Genomic DNA, 23,538 nt, shown 5'->3' with positions numbered 1-23,538 from the left:
TCTGACTCTTGATTTTGGCTCAGGTCATGATCTCAAGGTAGTGGAATCGAGCCCTGTGTTGGGCTCCACATTGAGCGTGGAGCCTGCTTAAAATTCTTTCTCTTTCTCTCTGCCTGTTGTACTCTCTCTGCCCCTGCTTGTACTCTTCCCTCTCTTAAAAAAAAAGAAAAGAAAAGAAAAAATAAAGAAAGAAACCCACAAGAGATAGTATAATATGCTGGAGCTGATAGCAACCAGAGTTTTATCACCCCTAGACCTGAAGGGATCTGGGGAGGGAGCCATCATGAAAAGCTGAAAGAAGAGTAATACATATAGGGCTATCTTGAGAGAAATAGTGACCTCAAGGTATACACCCAGCCAAAGACTACCTTGGTAGGAGGAAACAAAAATATATACTTTGATCTGACATCTTTTCTTTCTGCAGTGTACTATTAGGGCTCCCCATTGGCAAAACCCAGTTCCAAGCCAGAGGACAAGGGAGTTTATTTGATGTAGCCTCCAAAGCATTTAGCAGAGTGTAGAAGAGTGTAGGCAAGATCTGGAGAGCCAACAGAAGATATTCAGAATACCAAGTGTTTTACTAATTCTTAGTACATAACTAATACATTTCTTGAATCCTCCTCCTCCTTTCCAGGTTTATTTTATTCCTTGCTGAAATAAGGAAATATACTAGTATTTCTTTCATTGGGGGCTTACAAATAAAAAATTTCTTAGCCTATCTGGAAATGTCTTCATTTAGCTTTCATTCTTGCATGATATAGCTGAGTATAAATTTCTAGATTGATAGTTATTTTACCTTATTTATTTATTTATTTATTTATTTATTTATTTATTTGAGAGAGAGAGAGAGAGTGTGTGTGTGTGTGTGTGAGTGAGCAGGGGTGGGGCAGAGGAAGAGAGAGAGAAAGAGAGAGAGAGTGAGAATCTCACGGATACCATGACCTGAGTTGAAATCAGGAGTTGGATGCTTAACTGATTGAGCCACCCAGGTGCCCCATGGTTATTTTCCTTCAAAACTTGGAAGCTATTATTGCACTGTCTTCTCTGTTGTTGCTCATGAGAAGTCTATCTGGTAGTCTTTCCTTTGTAGTTAATCTTTTTTCTCTGAAGCATTTAGTATTCTTTTGCTTTCTCTGGTCTTTTATTTTATTCCAGTGTATCTAGATATGGATTGATTTTCTTTATCCTGTGAAAGACTTGGTGTTCTTTTTCAATCTGAGGATTCATATTTCCTTTAATTCTGAAAGACTGCAGACATTTTCACTTCAACTATTAGCTCTTGCCTGTTTATTCTTTTGGAATTCCCCTTAAGTGTATATTGGAGTTTTTCATCCATCTCTCTAAACTTCTCTTTTATTTTCTTCTCTATATGTCTGTGCTATATTCTGGGTCACTTTTGCTACTCTTTCTTCCAATTCACTAACTCACTCTTTGGCAGTATCTTGTCTACTATGAAACCTATCTACTGAGTTGTTTGATGTCTATGTTTTTCTTTCTGCATTATCTTTTAAAAATATAACTTCTTGGGGCGCCTGGGTGGCTCAGTCAGTTAAGCGTCTGACTTCGGCTCAGGTCATGATCTCACAGTCTGTGGGTTCGAGCCCCGCATCAGGCTCTGTGCTGACATCTCAGAGCCTGGAGCCTACTTCGGATCCTGTGTCTCCCTCTCTCTCTGCCCCTCCCCTGCTCATGCTCTGTCTCTCTCTGTCACAAAAATAAATAAAAATAAATAAAAATAAAAATATAACTTCTTATTTCTTTTATGTAAAATCCTGTATTCTTTTTATAAAGATTTTTTTTATGTTTACACCTTTTTAAAAAAATTTTTTTTAACGTTTATTTATTTTTGAGACAGAAAGAGACAGAGCATGAACAGGGGAGGGGCAGAGAGAGAGGGAGACACAGAATTGGAAGCAGGCTCCAGGCTCTGAGCCATCAGCCCAGAGCCCGACACGGGGCTCAAACTCACGGACCGCGAGATCATGACCTGAGCTGAAGTCGGATGCTTAACCGACTGAGCCACCCAGGCGCCCCTATGTTTACACCTTTTTTTTTTAATTTATTTATTTATTTTTTTTATTTTTTAAAAATTTTTTTTTTCAACGTTTATTTATTTTTGGGACAGAGAGAGACAGAGCATGAACGGGGGAGGGGCAGAGAGAGAGGGAGACACAGAATCGGAAACAGGCTCCAGGCTCTGAGCCATCAGCCCAGAGCCCGACGCGGGGCTCGAACTCGCAGACCGCGAGATCGTGACCTGGCTGAAGTCGGACGCTTAACCGACTGCGCCACCTAGGTGCCCCTGTTTACACCTTTTTTAAAGACAGAGAGAGAGCACAAGCAGGGGTGAGCCGGAGAGAGAGAGAGGGACACAGAATCTGAAACAGGCTCCAGGCTCTGAGCTGTCAGCACAGAGCCCGACGCAGAGCTTGAACCCATGAACCGTGAGATCATGACCTGAGCCGAAGTTGGATGCTTAACCAACTGAGCCACCCAGGCGCCCCCTGTATTCTTCTTACAGTTCCTATTTTTTTATTAAACAATTTTTTTTAATGTTTACTTTTTGAGGGAGGGAGAGAGAGAGAGAGCGTGAGTGAGTGGGGGAGGGGCAGAGAGAGAGAGAGGGAGACGCAGGATCTGAAGCAGGCTCCAGCTTCTGAGCTGTTAGCACAGAGCCCGACATGGGGCTCGAACCCATGACCAAGAGATCATTACCTGAGCTGAAGTCAGATGCTTATCTGACTGAGCCGCCCAGGATCCCGTACAGTTCCTGTTTCTTAATTTAAAAACTATTGTGTTGGGGCACCTGGGTGGCCCAGTTGGTTAAGCATCCAACTTCAGCTCAGGTCATGATCTTCAGGTTCCTGAGTTTGAGCTCTGTGTGGGGCTCTGTGCTGACAGCTCAGAGCTTGGAACTTACTTCTGATTCTGTGTCTCCCTCTTTCTCTGCCCCTCCCCTGCTCACGCTCTGTCTCTCTCTCAAAGATAAATAAACATTTTTAAAAACCCCTATTTTGTTACATAAACACACAGAAAGGTGCATGAAATGTGTAAGTAGACGTCAATGATTTACCACAAATCAAATATCTGTGTCACCACCGTCCAGATCTCCCTATTGTGATCCTTCCTAGTCATTACTCCCTTCCAAGATAATCATTAATTTAAAACATTTTATTATTGAATTATAGTTGACACACAATGTTATATTAATCTCAGGTGTACAACAGAATGATTTGACAATTCAATATATTGTGCAATGCTCATTACAGTAAGTGTAGTTACCTTCTGTCACCATACAGCATTATTACAACATTATTGATTATATCCCTATGCTGTCTTTTCATTTCTATGACTTATTTATCTTATAACTGGAAGTTTGGACCTCTTAATCCCCTTCACCTACTTCACCCATCCTTCCCCTGCACCCTTTCCCTCTGGCAACCACCAGTTTGCTGTCTGTATTTATGAGTCTGTTTCTGTTTGTTCATTTGTTTTGGTTTTTAGATTCCACATAGAAGTGAAATGGTTATTTTTTTAAATAAAAATCACATTCTTGCTTTTCTTTAGAGTTTTACTACCTAAATTTGCATCCAGAAACACAGTAGTTTATATTTGTCTGGTTTTGAGTTTTTTATAAATACAATAATGAAGTATGTATTATTTTGTCTCTGGCATCTTTCACTTATTTTGTATTTGTTAGATTTACCCATATTGTTGCAGGAGATTGTGGTTTGTTTATTTGCATTGCTATATAGCATTCTATTATATTAATTTGTATGAATATATCACAATTTATCCATTAGGATGATATTGGACATATGAGTTGCAGTTGGGGGCTATTACGGATAATGGCGCTATGTCGCTATGAACATATCTGTTGCTATTAGTAAGCATGCATTCCACTAGGTGTGTACCCAGGAAAGGATCGTGGAGTATGCGTATTTTAAGCTTTAGAAGGTAATAACAAATTGTTTTCCAAAGTGGCTGTATTCTTTTACATCCCACTAGTAGTATGTGAAAATCCCCATTGTTCCAATCCTTGCTACACTAGTTATTGTAAACCTTTAAATTTAAGCCATTCTGGTGGGTGTGTTGCAATATACTTTTGTGGTTTTAACTTCTACTTCCCCAATTCCTAGTTAGGCTGAGCCGAACCTTTACATGTGTTTATGGACCATTTGGATATCCTCTTTTATATATTCCGCTTAAGTCTCTTACCTATTTTTTTATTTGTGTTTTTCTCTGATTTGCAGGAGATTGTTATATATTTTGGATATGGTTACTATGTTGACCTTATGGATGATATGTATCTTTTTTCACTCTGAGCTTTACCATTTTTACTCACCTAATGGTGTCTTTTGATGACTGGTGAATTTAAATTTCTCTCTTAAATTTTATTTTAATAAAATACAAAACCTATAGAAAAGTTGAAAGAATAATGTAATGAACACTTATTATTCTTCAACCTACATTCATCAATTTGCTAAAATATTTTTCCATATTTGTGCTCATCTCATATTGTCTCTGCCTCTGTCTCTCAATCCATACACAGACACGCACACATAAAGATCTGAATCATTCCAAATTAATTTCACACTTATATTATAGACTTTAAGTATTACAGCATGTATCCCCTTAAAAAAAAAGGAGGGGGCGCCTGGGTGTCTCAGTCAGTTAAGCATCCAACTTCGGCTCAAGTCATAATCTCGCAGTCCATGGGTTCGAGCCCTGCATTGGGCTCTGAACAGCTCAGAGCCTGAAGCCTGCTTCAGATTCTGTGTCTCCTGTTCTCTGCCCCTTCCCCACTCATGCTGACTCCCTCTTTCTCTCCCTCTCACAAAATAATAAGTAAACATTTAAAAAAAGGAAATTCTAATAACCTTATTATCTCAAGGAACTTAATATTGATACAATATTATTATTGTCATACAGCCTATGGTCAAATTTCCCCAAGTATCCTTGAAATTTTCTTTATAGCTAGAATTTCCTTTCTAGCTGTTTTTCTCCCCAGCTGAGATCCAATCAAAGATGATTATTGCAGGGACGCCTGGGTGGCTCAGTCAGTTAAGTGTCTAATTTTGGCTCAGGTCATGATCTCACTGTTTGTGAGTTCGAGCCCTCCTGTCGGACGGAGCCTGCTTCAGATTCCGTGTCTTCCCCTCTCTCTGCCCCTTTGCTGCTCATGCTGTGTGTGTCTTTGTCTCTCAAAAAGTGAATAAACATAAAAAAAAAAAGATGATCATCGTATTCTCCTTTCACCTAAAATAGTCCACTCAACGTTTTTGCCTTTACTTGTCTTGTAGAATGTCCCATAATCTGGATTTGACTAACTGTTTCCCATTTTAGATTCAGGTTAAACATAGTGGGCAAAAATACTACATGGTGATATGCATTTCCCATGGCATCATCAGGAACACATAACATCAGTTGTATTATTGATAATTTTAAGTTTGATCATTTGGTGTAGTGGTATCCATCAGATCTCTCTATTGTGAAAGTACTTTCTTCCTGTTATAATTAATACATGACATGTATGGTGATGCTTTGAGGCCTTGTCAATATTTTGTTCCTTGATATTTCTTGACTGCATAAGTTATTTCATTTGTAGTTGTATTTCTATCATTCTCTCCCCCACTATAACTACCATGCATTTTTTAGCTCCAATTTGGGTCCATGGATTCCTTCCTTTTTCTTTTTTCTTAAATGGATTTTATTTAATTTATTTAAAAACAATTTTTTTAATGTTTATTTATTTTTGAGACAGAGAGATATGGAGCATGAGCAGGGGAGGGGCAGAGAGAGAGGGAGACACAGGATCTGAAGCAGGCTCCAGGCTCTGAGCTGTCAGCACAGAGCCCCATGCGGGGCTCGAACTCAGGAACAGTGAGATCATGGCCTGACCCGAAGTCGGCTGCTTAACCGACAGAGCCACCCAGGCGCCCCTCGTAAATGGATTTTAAATCTATTAGCATTCTTTTTTGATGTTCAAATTGCTGCTCATTTGGATAGTGAGAGAAACCTTTAATCTGGATCTTGTGTCCTTTTAATGCATACCCATTAGTTTTTGAGCACTTCCCTGTTTCTGGCACAAAAAGGTAGAGACTTATCTTGTACTTTTCCTACTGCCAATCAGTAATCAACCATTTCTCCAAGAAGCTTTTTTTTTTTTTTTTTTTTTTTTTAAGACCAGGCTATGAATGGTATGTAGAAAGTAGATTTTAGGTAGTAGGTAGTAGGTGTGGTCATTGCTTCTAGGCCTCTTCAGTGGACACAGTGATACTTTAAATCATGAATTATTAATTAAATTATTATCTTTTTTTTCAACGTTTTATTATTTATTTTTGGGACAGAGAGAGACAGAGCATGAACGGGGGAGGGGCAGAGAGAGAGGGAGACACAGAATCGGAAACAGGCTCCAGGCTCTGAGCCATCAGCCCAGAGCCCGACACGGGGCTCGAACTCCCGGACCGCGAGATCGTGACCTGGCTGAAGTCGGACGCTTAACCGACTGCGCCACCCAGGCGCCCCTAATTAAATTATTTAAAATTAATTAAAATTTGAACATCATGGGCTCCCATTCCATATTTGCATCTGCCTTTTTCCATGGTAACAGTCCTGTTTCCTGAAAAGCAATTTGTTTCCTATAATATACAGAATAGTTTCAGAATCACTACCCCAATAACAAACTCAGTAAGTAAAGTTCAAGGCTTCTTTGCAGGTCTTTTTATCTTTAGAATATATCCCAATAAGGGCATATGCTTAAGGTATTGTGTTTAAAAGTTACTGGAATACTTTTCTGTGTAGTTATATAATCACTTTCATATGCAGTTAGGTTCACTTCTTTCTGTTTTATTCATTTATAGGGTCTGTCTTTTTTGTCCCCTTTGGATTTAGCTTATTTTTGAATACATGAATCATTTACATGGTTGAAAAGTCAAAACTTTATAAAGAGGTAAAGCCAAAGAGGTCTTTTTTTAAGCTTATTAATTTATTTTTAGTAATTTCTACAACCAGCATGGAGCTTGAGCTCACAACCCTGAGATCAAGAGCTGCAGGCTCTTCCAACTGAGCCACCCATGTGCTCCAAGCTGAAGGAGCCTTGATCCCATATTTCTCTCTTTCTCTTCCCTCACGCACCAATAAGTAACCATTTCTATTAGTTTCTGGTTTTATCCTTTCTCTGCATTTTCTTTTCAAAAAGGAGCAAAACTTAGGGGTACCTGGGTGGCTCAGTTGGTTAAGCGTCCAACTTTGGCTCAGGTCATGATCTCACTGTTCGTGGGTTTGAGCCCCATGTCAGGCTCTGTGCTGACAGCTCGGAGCCTGGAGCCTGCTTTGGACTCTGTGTCTCCCTCTCTTTCTGCCCCCACCCTCCATGCTCTCTCTCTCAAAAGCAAATAAATAAACATTAAAAAAAATAAGCAAAACTATAGACATACATAAGAATATATACATACACAAAAATGTACACATATATTATCATTTTATTACACAAAAGGTAGCATAATTTTATATCATTTTGTGGAGATCTTCCTCACATTTTAGCTGCACATTCCCCCACTGGGGAAGGTACCATAGTTTCTTCATCCAGTTTCCAATTGATAGGCATTTTGTTTCCAGTATTTTGCTGTTACAAGCAATACTACGATGAGTGATTTTGTCCACATATTGTTTCATATTTATAGAAGAGAAGCTTCCAGGTAAATTTTAGAAATGGAATTTGCTGAGCAAAGAGTTAATGTGTATGTGATTTTATTAGATGTTGCAATACGTCACTCCATTGGGGTCATGCCATTTTGTACACCTACCAGCAATGTATGGCAGAGTTTGTTTTTCTAAGCTTTATTGGCTTTGAAAATTTTGTCAATCTGATGAGGGGAGAAATGGATCTTGGTGTAGTTTTTTTTTTTTTAATTAATGTTTATTTATTTATTTCTGAGAGAGAGAGAGAGAGAGCAAGCAAAGGAGGGGCAGAGAGAGAGAGAGGGAGACAGAATCCCAAGCAGGCTCCATGCTGCCAGCACAGAGCTCGATGTGGGGCTGGAACCCACGAACCATGAGCCAAAACCAAGAGTCAGACATTTAAACAACTGAGCCACCCAGGCGCCCCCCTTGGTGTGGTTTAAGTTGCCTGTGTGTGTGTGTGTGTGTAGACCTTGTAATGGGTTAACATTTTTTTAAATTTTATTTTTTATTTTTTAAAATTTACATCCAAATTAGTTAGCATATAGTGCAACAATGATTTCAGGAGTAGATTCCTTAGTGCCCCTTACCCATTTAGCCCATCCCCCCTCCCACAACCCCTCCCATAACCCTCAATTTGTTCTCCATATTTATGAGTCTCTTCTGTTTTGTCCCCCTCCCTGTTTTTTATTATTTTTGCTTCTCTTCCCTTGTGTTCATCTGTTTTGTATCTTAAAGTCCTCATATGAGTGAAGTCCTATGATATTTGTCTTTCTCTGACTAATTTCACTTAGCATAATACCCTCTAGTTCCATCCACGTAGTTGCAAATGGCAAGATTTCATTCTTTTTGATTGCTGAATAATACTCCATTGTTTATATATACCGCATCTTCTTTATCCATTCATCCCTCAATGGACATTTGGGCTCTTTCCATACTTTGGCTATTGTTGATAGTGCTGCTATCAACATTGGGGTGCATATGTCCCTTCGAAACAGCACACCTGTATCCCTTGGATAAATACCTAGTAGTGCAATTGTTGGGTTGTAGAGTAGTTCTATTTTTAGTTTTTTGAGGAACCTCCATACTGTTTTCCAGAGGGGCTGCACCAGCTTGCATTCCCACCAACAATGCAAAAGAGATCCTCTTTCTCCACATCTTCGCCAACATCTGTTGTTGCCTGAGTTGTTAATGTTAGCCATTCTGACAGGTGTAAGGTGGTATCTCATTGTGGTTTTGATTTGTATTTCCCTGATGATGAGGGATGTTGAGCATTTTTCATGTGTCAGTTGGCCATCTGGATGTCTCCTTTGGAGAAATGTCTATTCATGTCTTTTGCCCATTTCTTCACTGGATTATTTGTTTTTTGGGTGTTGAGTTTGATAAGTTCTTTATAGATTTTGGATACTAACCCTTTATCTGATATGTAATTTGCAAATATCTTCTCCCATTCTGTCGGTTGCCATTTAGTTTTGCTGATTGTTTCCTTCGCTGTGCAGAAGTTTTTATTTTTATGAGGTCCCAATAGTTCATTTTTGCTTTTGTTTCCCTTGCCTCTGGAGACGTGTTGAGTAACAAGCTGCTGTGGCTAAGATCAGAGAGGTTTTTGCCTGCTTTCTCCTCAAGGATTTTGATGGCTTACTGTCTTACATTTAGGCCTTTCATCCATTTTTTAAGTTTATTTTTGTGTGTGGTGTAAGACCAGTGGTCCAGGTTCACTCTTCTGCATGTCGCTGTCCAGTTTTCCCAGCACCACTTGCTGAAGAGACTATCTTTATTCCATTGGATATTCTTTCCTGCTTTGTCAAAGATTAGTTGGCCATACGTTTGTGGGTCCATTTCTGGGTTCTCTATTCTATTCTATTGTTCTGAGTGTCTGTTCTTGTGCTGGTACCATACTGTCTTGGTGATTACAGCTTTGTAGTATAGCTCGAAGTCTGGGATTGTGATGCCTCCTGCTTTGGTTTTCTTTTTCAAGATTGCTTTGGCTATTCAGGGTCTTTTCTGGTTCCATACAAATTTTAGGATTATTTGTTCTAGCTCTGTGAAGAATGCTGTTGTTATTTTGATAGGGATTGTATTGAATATGTAGATTGCTTTGGGTAGTGTCAACATTTTAACAATATTTGTTCTTCCTATCCAGGAGCATGGAATCTTTTTCCATTTTTTGCTGTCTTCTTCAATTTCTTTCATAAGCTTTCTATAGTTTTCAGTGTATAGATTTTTCACCTCTTTGGTTAGATTTATTCCTAGGTATTTTATGGGTTTTTATGGGTTATAATTTTTTATATATTATTATTATTATTTAATTTTTTAAATGTTTATTTATTTTTGAGAGAGCACACAAGCAATCAGGGGAGGGGCAGAGAGAGGGGGACAGAGGATCTGAAGCAGGCTTTATGCTGACAGCAGTGAGCCTGATGTGGGGCTCGAACCCACAAACAGTGAGATCATGACCTGAGCTGAAGTCCAGACATTTAACTGACTGAGCCACCCAGGTGCCCCGAATTTTTATATATTATTGCTTGATTTCGTTTTTTACTTAAAAAAAAAGTTTTTCACATCTATAGTCATGAGAAAGATTGGCCTCAGTGTTCTGTTTTTGTACAATCTTTTTAAAGTTTTAGTATCACCATAATGCAGGTTGAGTAATGTTCCCTTCCCTTTTTTTTTTTTTTTTTGATTTTCTGGAAATTTTGTGTATAAGTGGAATTACTTTTTCTTGAAATGTTTAGTAGAATTTATTGATGAAGCTGTTTAAGCCTGGAGTGTCTTTGTGCAAGGCTATTAATTATGAGTTAAATTTCTTTTTCTTTTTAAATTTTTTGTATACTTAAAATTTTTTTTAATGTTTATTTATTTTTGAGAGAGAGACAGAGCATGATTGGGGGAGGGGCACAGAGGGAGGGAGACACAGAATCTGAAGCAGGCCCTAGGCTCCGAGCTGTCAGCACAGACCCTGATGCAGGGCTTGAACTCATGAACTGCAACATCATGACCTGAGCCAAAGTTGGACACTCAATTGACTGAGCCACCCAGGCGCCCCAAGTTAAATTTCTTTAGGAGCAGGGACTATTCAGTTTTTTCTACTTATGCCAGTTTTAATAGAGCATCTTTTTTTCTAGGAATTTGTCCAATTTACTGAAAACCTTTAAATTTGTCATAACATTGTGACCTTTTGAGATTGATTTTTTCATTTAACATAATACTCTTGAGATCTACCCAGGTTGTTGCATGTATCAATAGTTTGTTTGTTTGTTTCTTTCTTTCTTTCTTTCTTTCTTCTGTTTATTTATTTTGAGAGAGAGAGAAAGACAGAGAGAGGCAGGGGGAGGTGCAAAGAGAGAGAGAATCCCAAGCATGCTCTGTGCTGTCAGCGCAGAACCCTATGTGGGCCTTGATTCCACAAACTGTGAGATCATGACCTAATGCGAAATCAAGAATCAGACTCTTAATTGACTGAAACACCCAGATGCCCCAATAGTTTTTTGTTTTGTTTTGTTTTTAGTTGCTGAGTAGTATTCTATGGTATGGATGTACTATGGTTTATTTAGCCATTCATGTATTGGAGGACATTTTGGCTGTTACTAATAAAGCTCTTTTGAACTTTTTCTTTCTTTCTTTCTTTTTTTTTTTTTTTTTTGCTGGGTTGCTGGCAAGCCAAGGATGGTGATTAAGGAATGAGGGGGTGGGATTGGCAACAAAACTTTCTGGATAGTGAGCACCACTGCATATCCCACAAACATACCATGCCACAGGAATGGAAGAGTAGAAGCTCATCTTGCAGATTTTTCTAGCTCCGTCTACTGATAAAGCTTAACATCATCATGTCAACTAGCAAAGAAGAAATGTTTCAGGGTCCAGTTTCCGTATTACAGAGTGAAGCATGAAGGGGTAGATTTGAAGCTAAGAGGCAACAAATTGATAACTAGAACACAGGGTTTTACTTCCTTTAGTTTTTAACATGTCTTATTTACATTAAGCTAAAAATATACATATGACATTTTCGGAATGTTATACCAATATTATTACTGACAATGAGACTATTGAACGCAGTTCAAGATTCTTTTTGTCTTTAGAATATACACCATTATGATTGTACAAACAAAATACTGGATATTAAAATCACCTGAAATAATATCTCTCCTGATTTTTTTCTTTCTGATTTCACTAACAATATGCAATGAGCTTTGTTTGTTTCAGTTTGTTTTCGATTTTTGAGGATTACTCTATTTCTGACTTGTACTTTTCACTTATACAAAACATTTACTTTATTTCAAATTAATGTTTATATTTAATGCTGTAAACTCCCCTATAAAGAGTTTTAGCTGCCTCATAGCAATTTTGACATGTCATATTTTTGTCATTCAGTTGAAATATTTCCTAATTTCCATTGAGGTTGCTTCTTTGTTCCATTGTTTATTTAGAAGTATATTTCTTAATGTTCAAACATATGAAGATTTTAAGGTTATATTTTTATTATTTCTAGCTTAATCACATGTGGACAGAAAACATGTATATGAACTTAGTTGTTTGAAATCTGTGGATTCTTGCCGTATTGCCCAGCACACAATCGACTTTTATATGTTTTATGTATGCTTGAAGAGAATATACATTCTGCAGTTGTTGGGGACAGTGTTCTGTAGGTTCATTATATAAATTTGTTAATAATAGTTTCCAAATCTATATTCCTACTGATTATCTTTTTGTTCTATCAGTTCTGATAGGTGTTAAAAAACCTGACATTTTAAACCTGGGTTTATCAGTTTCTCCTTTTTGTTCTATCAATTTTTGCTTTATACATTTTGAGGTTATGTTATTAAACTCATCCAATGTAAGAGTGTATCTTCTTGGTGAACTAAATCTTTTATTAATATGAAATGATGTTCTTTAGTACTGCTCTTTGCCTTAAGATCTATTGAAGATCTGCTGCTAATCTAGCTATACTAGCTTTTTTTTGGATTCATGTTTGCTTGATATATCTTTGCCTTTCCTTTTCTTTCAGTCTTTCTGCATCCTTTGCTTGAGATGTGTCTCTTGTAGATAGCATATGATTGGCTTTGTTAATTCAGTTTAGACATCTTTTTCTTTTAATTGGAACATGTAATAAATTTACATTGAATGTAATTACTAGTATATCTGGGCTTAAATCTACCCTCTTTAAAAGCATTTTCTGAATATGCCACCTGTTATATGTCTCTAATTTCTCTATTTTCTTGCCTTTATTTGGATTGAATTTTTTTTTAATGTTTGTTTATTTTTGAGACAGAGAGAGACAGAGCATGAACAGGGGAGGGGCAGAGAGAGAGGGAGACACAGAATCCGAAACAGGCTCCAGGCTCTGAGCTGTCAGCACAGAGCCCGACGCGGGGCTTGAACTCACAGACTGTAAGATCATGACCTGAGTCGAAGTCAGACGCTTAACCGACCAAGCCACCCAGGCGCCCCTGGATTGACTTTTTAAAAAAAATCATTCTATTTTCCCCTTCGATTACCTAATTATTTACACATTCTTTTATATTTACTACAGTGGTTATTTAAAACTTTATTTAATGTTTATTTATTTTGAGGGAGAGAGAGACAGAGTGCAAGCAGGGGAAGGGCAGAGAGAGGGAGACACAGAATCCTAAGTAGGCTCTACACTGTGAGCTGTCAGCACAGAGCCTGACATGGGCCTTGAACTCATGAACCATGAGATCATGACCTGAGCTGAAGTTGGACGCTTAACCAACTGAGCCACCCAGGTGCCCCTACAGTCGTTATTTTAGACTCTTACTCTATAGGGTAGAGTACAACATCCATCTTGATATTTCTTTACTATCTTTTAGCATCTCTTGTTGCTGTTAAGGACTAGCTGATTGTTATTCCTTTGTAGGTAATTTGTGTTTTATTCTAGTGGCTCTAGAATTTTAATTTTTATCCCTGATGTTCTGCAGTGTCACTGAAACATCAGTTTATCTTTATTTGTCCTGGTGAGTACTTGGGTTACACTTCCCATCAGAGGATTCTTGTCTTTTTTTTTTCAATTCTAGAAAAGTCTCAGTTATCTTTATATGTTACCATCCTGCCATTCTTTTGGAACTCCTCTCAGTCCATCCAACACACCTGCTACTTGTTCTTTTATTAAAAATTATTTTCTTTATTTTCCTACATTGCACACTGGGTGAATTCCTCACGATTTTCTAATTCACTAATTCTTTTTTTTAAACTTTTTTTTTAACGTTTATTTATTTTTGGGACAGAGAGAGACAGAGCATGAACGGGGGAGGGGCAGAGAGAGAGGGATACACAGAATCGGAAGCAGGCTCCAGGCTCTGAGCCATCAGCCCAGAGCCCGATGCGGGGCTCGAACTCACGGACCGCGAGATCATGACCTGAGCTGAAGTCGGACGCTTAACTGACTGAGCCACCCAGGCACCCCTAATTTACTAATTCTTTAACTGTATTTAGTCTTGATTATATATTATTTGTTGAGATTTCAAATTTTGATGGCTATGTTTTTCATTTCCAAGTTTTCTAATTGGTTCTTTTCATATCTACCTATAAATTATTTCATTCTGTCTTTATTTGTTCTTTTAAGATGCAAATTATTTCTTCACTTTTTTAGCACCCTAAGCACATTGATTTGATGATCATGAGGAGAAGGAGGTGGAGGAGAAGAGGATGGTGACAATGATTATCATTATTATTTTATTAAAGTCTTTGAGAGACTGTTTTACAAAATTAATCTCCTCTGAAGTAATTTCCTATTCCAATTGTTGATTTTGTTATGTTGTCTATCTTTTGTAGCATTAGATTTCTACATGTCTTTGGGAACTTGAGTTTGTTTATTGTAAGTAGCATCTCTCTATTTCTCTTCCTTTCCCTCTTTCTCTCCTTCTGTGTAAAACACTTCCTTTCTAGTTGCTTTTTGTGACTGTCTCATTTGCACCCCTACTCCTGATCTAATGTCCAGAACCTGGGCTTCAAATGACAATAAGTGGCTCTTCTCCTGTAGAGATATGGGGATGTTGTGGATTCAGGTAGAGTGCCAACAGTTTCTAATTGAGAATAATAATCAATATTTACTGAGTTAATACAATATGCCAGGCACTGTTCTACATATATTATTTCATATAATGTTCCTAACAGTTCTATGAGTTAGATACTACTACTACTATTGCTATGACTACTATGACTATTACTTCTACTATCACTACCACAATGATGACCCTTTTACAAATGAGTAAATTAAGGCATGTTAAATAATGCCTTTAGTGAAGACAAACCAGAACATTTGAATGAATGAATGAATGAATGAATGAATAACTAATCCATTGTTGCTGGTAGTAGATAGACTGAACTCAGACTAAATTAATTTTCTGGCTTTTTTTCCCTATCATTATTAACCAAAACTATGGGTATATGTCACTGGAATATAAGTTTGTAGTTTATAATAGTCAATTTTATTAATATGAAATTATTTTATTTCTATGAAATTTTTGTAGTCCTATAGACAAGTACTCTCCTACTCCAAATCTCTATCCAACTCTCACCCATAGAAAGCACTTTATAATGTCAAGGGAAAAGATGCGATCCAAAGGGCAGGCTGAAATGCTGAAAGTGATACCTAATAGTACCTATCTCATCTTTTTTGACTCTCATGTTAATTTTTATTATACTTATTTTACATATGAATAAATAGAGTCTCCAGGAGTTAAATAAATTACCTAAGGATATATTGCTAGTAGGGACAGACTCTGAGTCAGGAGGCAAACTTGTGTCTTCTGATTCTTAATTATTCTTTGCATGTTTTCCTCATACCATGATACCCACCTGTAATGAAATACCCACCTATAGCAAGAGAGAAACAGCTCCCCCTCCTCACCATTTTTATTTCTTATAGAGATGTTTATAGTTATGGTAGGTTCTTCAGAGATCACGGACAGGAACTTGGATGTCTCAGAAAAGAACATCAAGGACTTTATGGAGGCACTCCAAGTTGCTGGTCAGGTGAGGACATCTCAGACATCTCCTGGCTCCAGCCAGCATAGGACCATCTCGATCAAGGTATTTGGTTGGGCACACACCCATTGTGCCAGGAGAGTGGGAAAATTTCCAGTCAGCAGAGCACTACTTGGTCCAGTCCATTCATAGCTCCAGGTCTAGTTCCAGTGTTCCTAGTCTGACCCATATTCTTCACTCCTCAACGTCTGATCCAGCTTTAATCCTCTTTCTAGATTCACTCCTCCTCTTCCTTTCTTGACCAGGGATCATTATTATCTTTACCCTTCAACCTTCCTTTCTCCTTGAGTCCCCTCTCTCCTATAGTTGTCAGCAGATAATGTCTTACAAACGCTCAAGTTGCTGAAAGTCAAAATCCTAAATAACAAGATGGCAACTCCACGATGCCAGAAGGTGACAGATATCATCGTTGACTACATGAAGACCATGGTGAGGAGCTGTGCCTCTGGGTTGGGAGCTTTGGGGAAAGAAAGCACCCCAGGTATGAGCCCAAGAGTTCTTTCTGGTGGATGATGACACTTGGAAACTATGTGAGAACTTGGATATGAGTATCTCATTTCTAAACAGTTTGCTGGAGTCCATATCTTGTACTGTGAGCCTATCTCAAGAACTGTGACATAGACAGAACTGGAAGATACAGTAGTGAAGTGAAGTGGTGAGGCAGGAGGAGTGAAATGGAAAGGGGGAAGGATTTGGGCTGTTGATCTCAGAGTCTGACCTGGTTTTCAGACTGTGTCCTGGGATTCCTTAGGTGGTCCCTTTGTTATTACAACTCAACTAAGCATCTCAATCTATTTACTAACTTATTTAAACCCACATATCTGTATGCTAACCCACCTTTAGACTGAACATTCATGATATCTACTTATCCATCTATTCACATACTTTGTACTTACTTCCCTGACATTGGGTTAATCTGGTTCCTTATTTTCTTTGTTAACTACCTACCTATGGGGTATCTTCCTTCCAGTTTGCCTGCCTTCTTTGGCATGCCTGTCTTCTGATCAAGACCACTGGCCTTCCAGGGACTTCCAAAGTTGCTTCTGTAATCTACCCACTTTCCTGATGATTCACTTGCTGCTGCAGTGAAACCTCTGTGCTTTGGAAACCTTAATCCCCACTCCCACCCCAATACACAGATTGTGCGGATTTCTTGTCTTCCTGTTCTTTGCACACTTTAGGAAGCTCTTGCCCTCCATCACTGGGAAGGTGTCTGTTGGATGGGTGGTAGGTGAGTTCCTGCCTATTCGATGGAGGAGAATCACTTATTGACCAAATCTGATTCTCAGAGCTGTGGGACTCATCTTGGGGATTAGCCTTGGAACAGTTGGTCTTTCTCTTTTCAGAAGCCAGAGGGAGAACTGGAGGAGTTGTGCACTGAAGTCCTATTGGCTCTGGGGTTCCAGTCTCCAGGAATAGTCATCTTCAAGCTGTGGGACAGATGGCATTTGAACAACCTGCCCCCAAATGGTCTCCTGGTTGCAGTGGGGAGACTCATCTTCTGCCAGGGTATAGATCCCTATTGTGGAAGAGTTAGTGTTAGAAGAGGATAGGGCCAGCAGGGGGTGGGGGCATTGTATTTATTCTAGACTAGCTTTATCCTCCTGATTCCTCTCATTGGACATCTCCATTTAGTTCAGTCATGGGGTGTATGTGTAGATGGGAAGGGGACAAACTAGGTCCCTATTGGGCTGCTGGGAACTCAGGAGGGAGTTTCTGGAGACCAAGAATGGCAGAGTAGGACATATTAGGCATGAGAGACTGTGGAGCTGGAGAGAAGACTCCAGGTGGAGAGAGAAGGCAGAATAGAGTGGTGGGGTGGGGCAAAGGAGGAAGCAAGGAGTGGTTTACTTAAGGGAACCTTAAGTTTTGAATTTCATTAGAGGCTTGGAAGGTAATAGTGTAGCAGGATGAGGCCAAGAATCACCATACAATCTCTATCCTGGTGGCTATTGGTGATGGCAGTGGCTCTCTTACTCATTCCACTCCCCTCTCCCAATCACAAAGTATGAAAAAATAATCAAGTCACCGGCCTATGACAGTGACTTCCCTTTACCACTTGGAACTGGGGCCAAAGAGAATCTGGGGGAAGTCAGCTGACCTTCTGGGCATTAAGATAAAAATGACAAGGCATGTGGTTTAGGCTGCACAGCAAGCTCAGAGGACACAGTAACAGAAATTGGAAATGTGTATCCTGATATAATCAGGACAAATGTTTTCACATCCACTTCAGACATCATTGCTCTTTATTTCCTTAAGGGTCCTTGGAAGGGAGTGTTCATGCCTAGGCTGTACCAATATCTTGTATCTGTATGCTGTGCTAACATCCATTATTGAGCTTAATCTTTCCAGCAGCCCTGTGCAGCAGTCACATCAGGAATTGTAGTCCTATTTAACAGTTGAAGAAGCTGAAACTCAGATAAATTAAGTAACTTGCTCCAGGTTGCCCAGACTCTGGAGGCAGAGCTAGGATCAGAACCCAGGTCTCCTGCCTCCCAATCTATAGAGTTTCCTACAGTAAGGCTAGGATGCACCCCTCCCTGGGATAGGGATGTTTTTCTTGTACTCTCTCTCTTAGGTGCAGACCCCTACATTGGTGTCACATGGGAATATATCCTGCACCTTCTGAGGATGGCCCAAAAGGAGGATGACATGTTGGCAGTATGTCATGGTGAGGATTAGGAGGGTCTGGGGAAGACTCTACTGGAATAAGGGAGAGAGGAAAGAAGGGAAGAATGAGACTGGGTCCCTCTGAATATGGATCCCAGAGGGCTGGGGAGGGGCAGGAAATGTCTGAGAGCAGCTGCTTTTCTCCATCTGACTTTTCTTCACCTGATCTGGGGCAAGGACCAAGTTTGATTAGGGATGCTGTGGGTGTAGACAGCCTCAACCACTTTCCCTTTCCCTGCTGTGTGGACAAAGTGTGGTCAGAAAAGAGAGATAGTTGGGGAGATGGTGAATGGGTTGGTGTTTCCCAGCACAGGACACCACAGACCCTTTTAGAGTTGGGGATGAGAAGACTGTGCCCACATGTATGTATGTTTCGTTTTGTGGGAAAGGAAAGGTGATGTGCAGCTCAAACTCCCTGTAACCCTCATAGTGCTCAAAGGATTGGTCATCAGTGCCCGGAAACATCTGGATCTGGGTACTAAGAATGATGAAATAATGGACATCACACAAGAGGCGCTGTCCATCAAGGCTTACCTCACCCTTCGGGTTCTCTTCAATCGTTGGTCCCTGAGGAGCAACAACAAGGTGGGATTGTAGATAGCAGAGGCTGGATGCATGGGCTGAAGGAGTAAGTCTTGAATCAAAGATGGCACAGGGCCATGTCTAGCCACTTATTGGTGGGAGGATAACTTAAATGGCTCTTCCAAAAGAGCAGGGTGATTCTCCTCAGGTTCCTCTTCCCATTCTCCTTAAAAGGGTACTATCAGAAAACTCCACTGTCTGTTCACATAATATGTATGCAATTAAGCAACCTTACATTTACTGATTACCATCATTTGCTAGGCACTGTGCTAAACCTTGCAGATACAAAGAGGACTAAAGCAAAGCCTCTAAAGGATTATCTTGCCTTCATCCCTGAGCTGAGGCAAGTTTGTTGTGTTTCCTTGGGCACAGGTGACAGAGGAAGCTCTGGTGATAATTGGTCATCTCTTCTTCCTCATTCCACCATCCAAACTCAAGAATCAAGTGAACCGTTTAACCCGATGGTTAATGACTTTGATGTCTGCAAAAGTGGCACCTTTCTACATTTCCCAGGTGATTGGAATGGGGTGAGAAGATAATTTAATGGGTTTATGCTTTCCATGTTTACTGAGTAATTAATGCTGGGGTTGGCAGAGCATGGCGCACAGGCCAAATCCAGCCTGAAACTTGTTTTTGTGAAGTGAGGTTTTGTTGGAATTCTGCCACTCCCATTTTGAATTCATCTCACACTTTGAATCTCTCTGACTTTCCTCTTACCTCTAGACTCAGATTTAAATGGCTCATCAGAGTAGATCAAACCCACCTGGATAATGTCCCTATTTTAAGGTCAACTGGTATGGGACTTTAATTATGTCTGCAAAATCTCTACATATAAACACCTACATTACTGCTTGATTGAATAACTGGGAGAAAGGCCCTGGAATTTGGGGGGGCCATTGCTATATTCTGCCTACCTTAGAACTGTTACACCAATATTAGATATTTTTAGGAGCACAGGACTCGGAACCACTACCCAAATTTTCTGATTGTTAAGTCCTTCTTCCATTTCAATGGCATTCCTCAAGCCAATTTCCCTTCAAATTTTAATGGGGATTCTGCAAAAAGAAGATGTGTTAGTTAGCAAAATGGGTGGGAAATACTGAGTTAAAATTAAATAAATATCTTAAATGCAGGACTTCTCAGAGCTTTCAGTATGTAGGCTAATCTGGTCCTCCAAGAAGCAAATACTAACATGTGATTAGAGGTGCAAGAGATTTATTGGAGAAACATCTGTGAGAGAAAACAGGGATAGAAACAGAGAGGATTTGGAGAGTCATCAGACTATGATGTATGTCTGACCCTTGATAAGGCTAGGGAGAAGGAGGGAAGGAAGGGAAGGAGAGAGGAAAGAGAGGAAGGTTTTAGATTACAGTGCAGTTGTAAGAAAGTTTTAGTAAAGCCAACAGGGAGTCACTGAACCAAAGTTACCCATCAGAAAAGTCCTATATCTTGAAGGACTAATAGGCCCGCTTTAGTGGACCTGCCATATTCAGTCATTGGCTGGGACAAACCTGTGGGAATCTGACTTCAGTTTTAACACAGTGATGGATTTTAGAGCATGGTAGCTGCACATATTGGTCAATTATGCACCAATAGGCATCTGAGAGGCATATTTTTCAGGGTTACTAAATATGCTAATGTGCATTTGTGAATTTCAAAGAGGAGGATTTTTTTTTTTAGTGCAACACACATTAACATCAAGTTTCCAGTGACTACAGTGTTCAGTCTACTGTTATGCTACCACCTCAAATACACTTTCCTTGGTATATGAAGGGATGGCCTTTCTCACACATATGCTCTGAGTTTTCCACATTAGTGGACCAGCCACACAATCTCTTGTTTAATCTCCCTTCTGGCACATGTCTCCATGTTGCCTGGTGTACGGTCTGTGAATTTGGAACAAAGGTTTGCTCTATGTAGCCAATTAGCCAGTTGAAGGCTGAAATTTGTATACCAACTACTAGTCTGAAGATTATTCAGGTGGAAATTTCACCTCATGTCTTGGCTGACAGTGGAAATGTTTTGACTACTCCCTTTCTCCTTCTCATTCCTCCTCCTCCCTCTCTCCAAGGAATGGTGGTCAAGAATCAAGATAGTTATCAGCCCACAGTATAATTTTGTTTGGACATCAACTAGCACTAGCCAGCTCTATTTAAGCAAGCTGGCCCTAACTGGGAATCCATCAGGTAGACCAAAGGAGAGGAAATGTTGATTTTTTAAAATTTATCCTGCTCCTTTGAAGGCAGCCAATACTTGCAATGTTGAATTTCCCTTTAGGTTTCTGTGGAATAATGAGATTATATGAAAATAAGTATAGCTTATTGGGCAAAGTGGAAGGGCAGGTCATGACTGTGTTAGGCTATGAAAGAACTAGACCCTGAGCCTTTTTTGGAAATGTCCAAGAGGGCAGTGTGAAACAATGATGACTTGGGCCATCCTTGAAGAGTAGATGTGAGGACAGAGGATTTCTTTTGAGGCTGTGGAAAGTCTGAGCTGACTTGTACTTATTCTGTCCTTATGCACACAGTGTATCTTCCAACTTATAGATGCTCTGGCTCTTAGTGGCTGTGGAGGTATAAACTTGGAATCCCAGCTGGGAAATATTATAGGCATGCTGTTCAAACAGGTGAGTGTTATGGGGCTAGAAGGATTATGGGCTTGCTTTCTCTCTTCTTTGGAGGTGATGGCTACCCCAGCTCAGATCACAACCTCCACACGATGAAGGTGTCTTTCACATGGTGACCTTAACCATACACATCAGGTTTCCCTGGAATAGGCAAATGCCTGGATTCCGGGAACTGAGTGGGATATTCTCCATGAGGTAAATTGGGTACATTCTACATGTTTCTTGAAGGTCACAGACCTTTGCTGCTTCCCCCTAATCTCTGGTTAAAAGGCAGAAAGTTCAAACCACTCCATAATACCTGTGCGAAATGTCAGGCCCTCTGTTTTGCAGCCTAGAGTAGGAAGAGGAAAACTGAACATTTTGCAGAAAAGGGTTACCTTCTGTATGTTTAATTTGCTTCCCACTGTCTTCTTCCCTTTGGGGCTGGGAATGTGGATTCCTGGGTTCTGTTTTCTTGTTCTCCTTATGGCTAAGCACCACACTTTCCATGGATACATGCCTTGGTTTCCTCATCCACATTCTAAGGCCCTTAGTTTCAGTCCTCCTGGGTCTGATGGCCTTGGTCTCCCCACAGCTGAGTGAAACAGTTGAGGACTCAAATCATCACTCTGTACAGAACCACAGCCTTGCCCTGAAGGCCTTCTATATCCTGAGTAAGTTACCACAGTTCCCTAACCCCAGGTATTTGTGTGGGTGGGCACTCAGGATCATTTTTTTTGTCTCCTTGGACTGGAGCAGGGGCCTAAGTTCCCATAAGAGGCTTCCATTCTTCTAGATTAAATGCAAAGTGATCCATGTGAGCTTTGCCTGAAATTCAATGAATCTCGAAGGGTATAGACATAGCTCCATTCCCTTTACCTGAAGTTGACTTCTCTTTCTCCTTCACTGATTCCCAGCTCAGAAAGGTGATCCTGTAGGGGCTCCTGGGTGGCTCAGTCAGTTAAGGGTCCAACTTCGGCTCAGGTTGTGATCTTGCAGTTTGTGGGTTTGAGCCCCGCATTGGGCTCTGTGCTGACAACTCAGAGCCTGGAGCCTGCTTTGTTTGGATTCTATGTCTCCCTCTTTCTCTGCCCCTCCCCCACTTATGCTCTGTTTCTCTCTCTCTCAAAAATAAATAAACATAAAAAAAATAAAAAAAAAAAGAAAGGTGATCCTGTAATTATAACACTAATCATCATGAAAAGTGTGCTGACCTATGGGAGGGCATGTGGTGGGGCCGTGGAGGGACAGAGCCCAGCTCAGGAAAACGATCTGGCCCTGTGCTTGGCACATGGTAAATGCTGAGTAAACACTGGCTCTCTTTTTCCCTTTTTCCTTTCTCCAACCTAAAGGACACTAGTTTATCTAGTTCATGGCATCAGTGGTTTGCTAAACATGATTTACTTCTACTTACCACTTCCTACTTAAACATACACTTGATTCCCTTGTATTCGCACCCTTCTGATAGCCAAGTTATATAATGATCGGGTGGTAACCTTAATACGAGAGAACGTGGAATCCAAGGATCCAGCCAAGATAGTATCAACCATTCAAATTTTCACAGATGTGCTCCAGAAAGGTGAGTGGCCTGGTCCTATGGATCTTCTTTCCTATGAGAGCTCTTTTCTCTGGGAGACAGTCCCATGTAGTAGTTAAAAACTTGGTTTTAAACTCAATGTAAACTCAAAGTAAACTCAATAGGTTTAAATCTTGGCTTCACTTCTTATTAGCATGCAAACTGTAACAGGTTGCTTTTAGTCTGTACCTCTATTTCCTCATCTGAAAATGGAGGTAATATTAATACCTACCTTTCAGGTTTTTAGTGAAGATTAAATGAGAAAAACATATGCGAGGTGCTTAGACCAGTTCCCACTATGCAGTCAGTTTCATAGTGATGTAGTCTATGATTGTTATCTTGGGGGAATAGGCTTCAACTCCAATCAAGTGTTTGCCAAACCTTTGCTTTGTGCCTAGCACGGTGCAAGGTACTGAAA

General features: G+C 39.9%; 1 protein-coding gene across 11 annotated transcripts in view; it reads left to right on the top strand.

The window, feature by feature from the left end:
• LOC125169584 (maestro heat-like repeat-containing protein family member 1) overlaps nt 1-23,538 on the top strand; it is a 97,885-nt gene that overhangs the window by 977 nt on the left and 73,370 nt on the right. For 6 of the 11 annotated variants that reach the window (XM_047865044.1, XM_047865041.1, XM_047865051.1 and 3 more), the window contains exons 2-10: nt 15,569-15,732; nt 15,994-16,116; nt 17,034-17,196; nt 18,266-18,358; nt 18,788-18,942; nt 19,312-19,452; nt 21,467-21,565; nt 22,140-22,218; nt 23,013-23,123. In XM_047865044.1, coding sequence (XP_047721000.1) covers nt 15,571-15,732; nt 15,994-16,116; nt 17,034-17,196; nt 18,266-18,358; nt 18,788-18,942; nt 19,312-19,452; nt 21,467-21,565; nt 22,140-22,218; nt 23,013-23,123 — 1,126 coding nt within the window. In that variant the 5' untranslated portion in view covers nt 15,569-15,570. Of the gene's footprint in view, nt 1-15,568; nt 16,919-17,033; nt 17,197-18,265; nt 18,359-18,787; nt 18,943-19,311; nt 19,453-21,466; nt 21,566-22,139; nt 22,219-23,012; nt 23,124-23,538 lie in introns of those variants that run through there. The other 5 variants (XM_047865042.1, XM_047865043.1, XM_047865045.1 and 2 more) reach the window with 5 other exon arrangements.

This window comes from Prionailurus viverrinus, chromosome B4, assembly GCF_022837055.1.
Source record: "Prionailurus viverrinus isolate Anna chromosome B4, UM_Priviv_1.0, whole genome shotgun sequence".
In the NCBI taxonomy this organism is placed as follows: Eukaryota; Metazoa; Chordata; class Mammalia; order Carnivora; family Felidae; genus Prionailurus; species Prionailurus viverrinus.
Note: the sequence above shows the minus strand (reverse complement) of the source record. Positions and strands in the feature narration are given on the sequence as shown.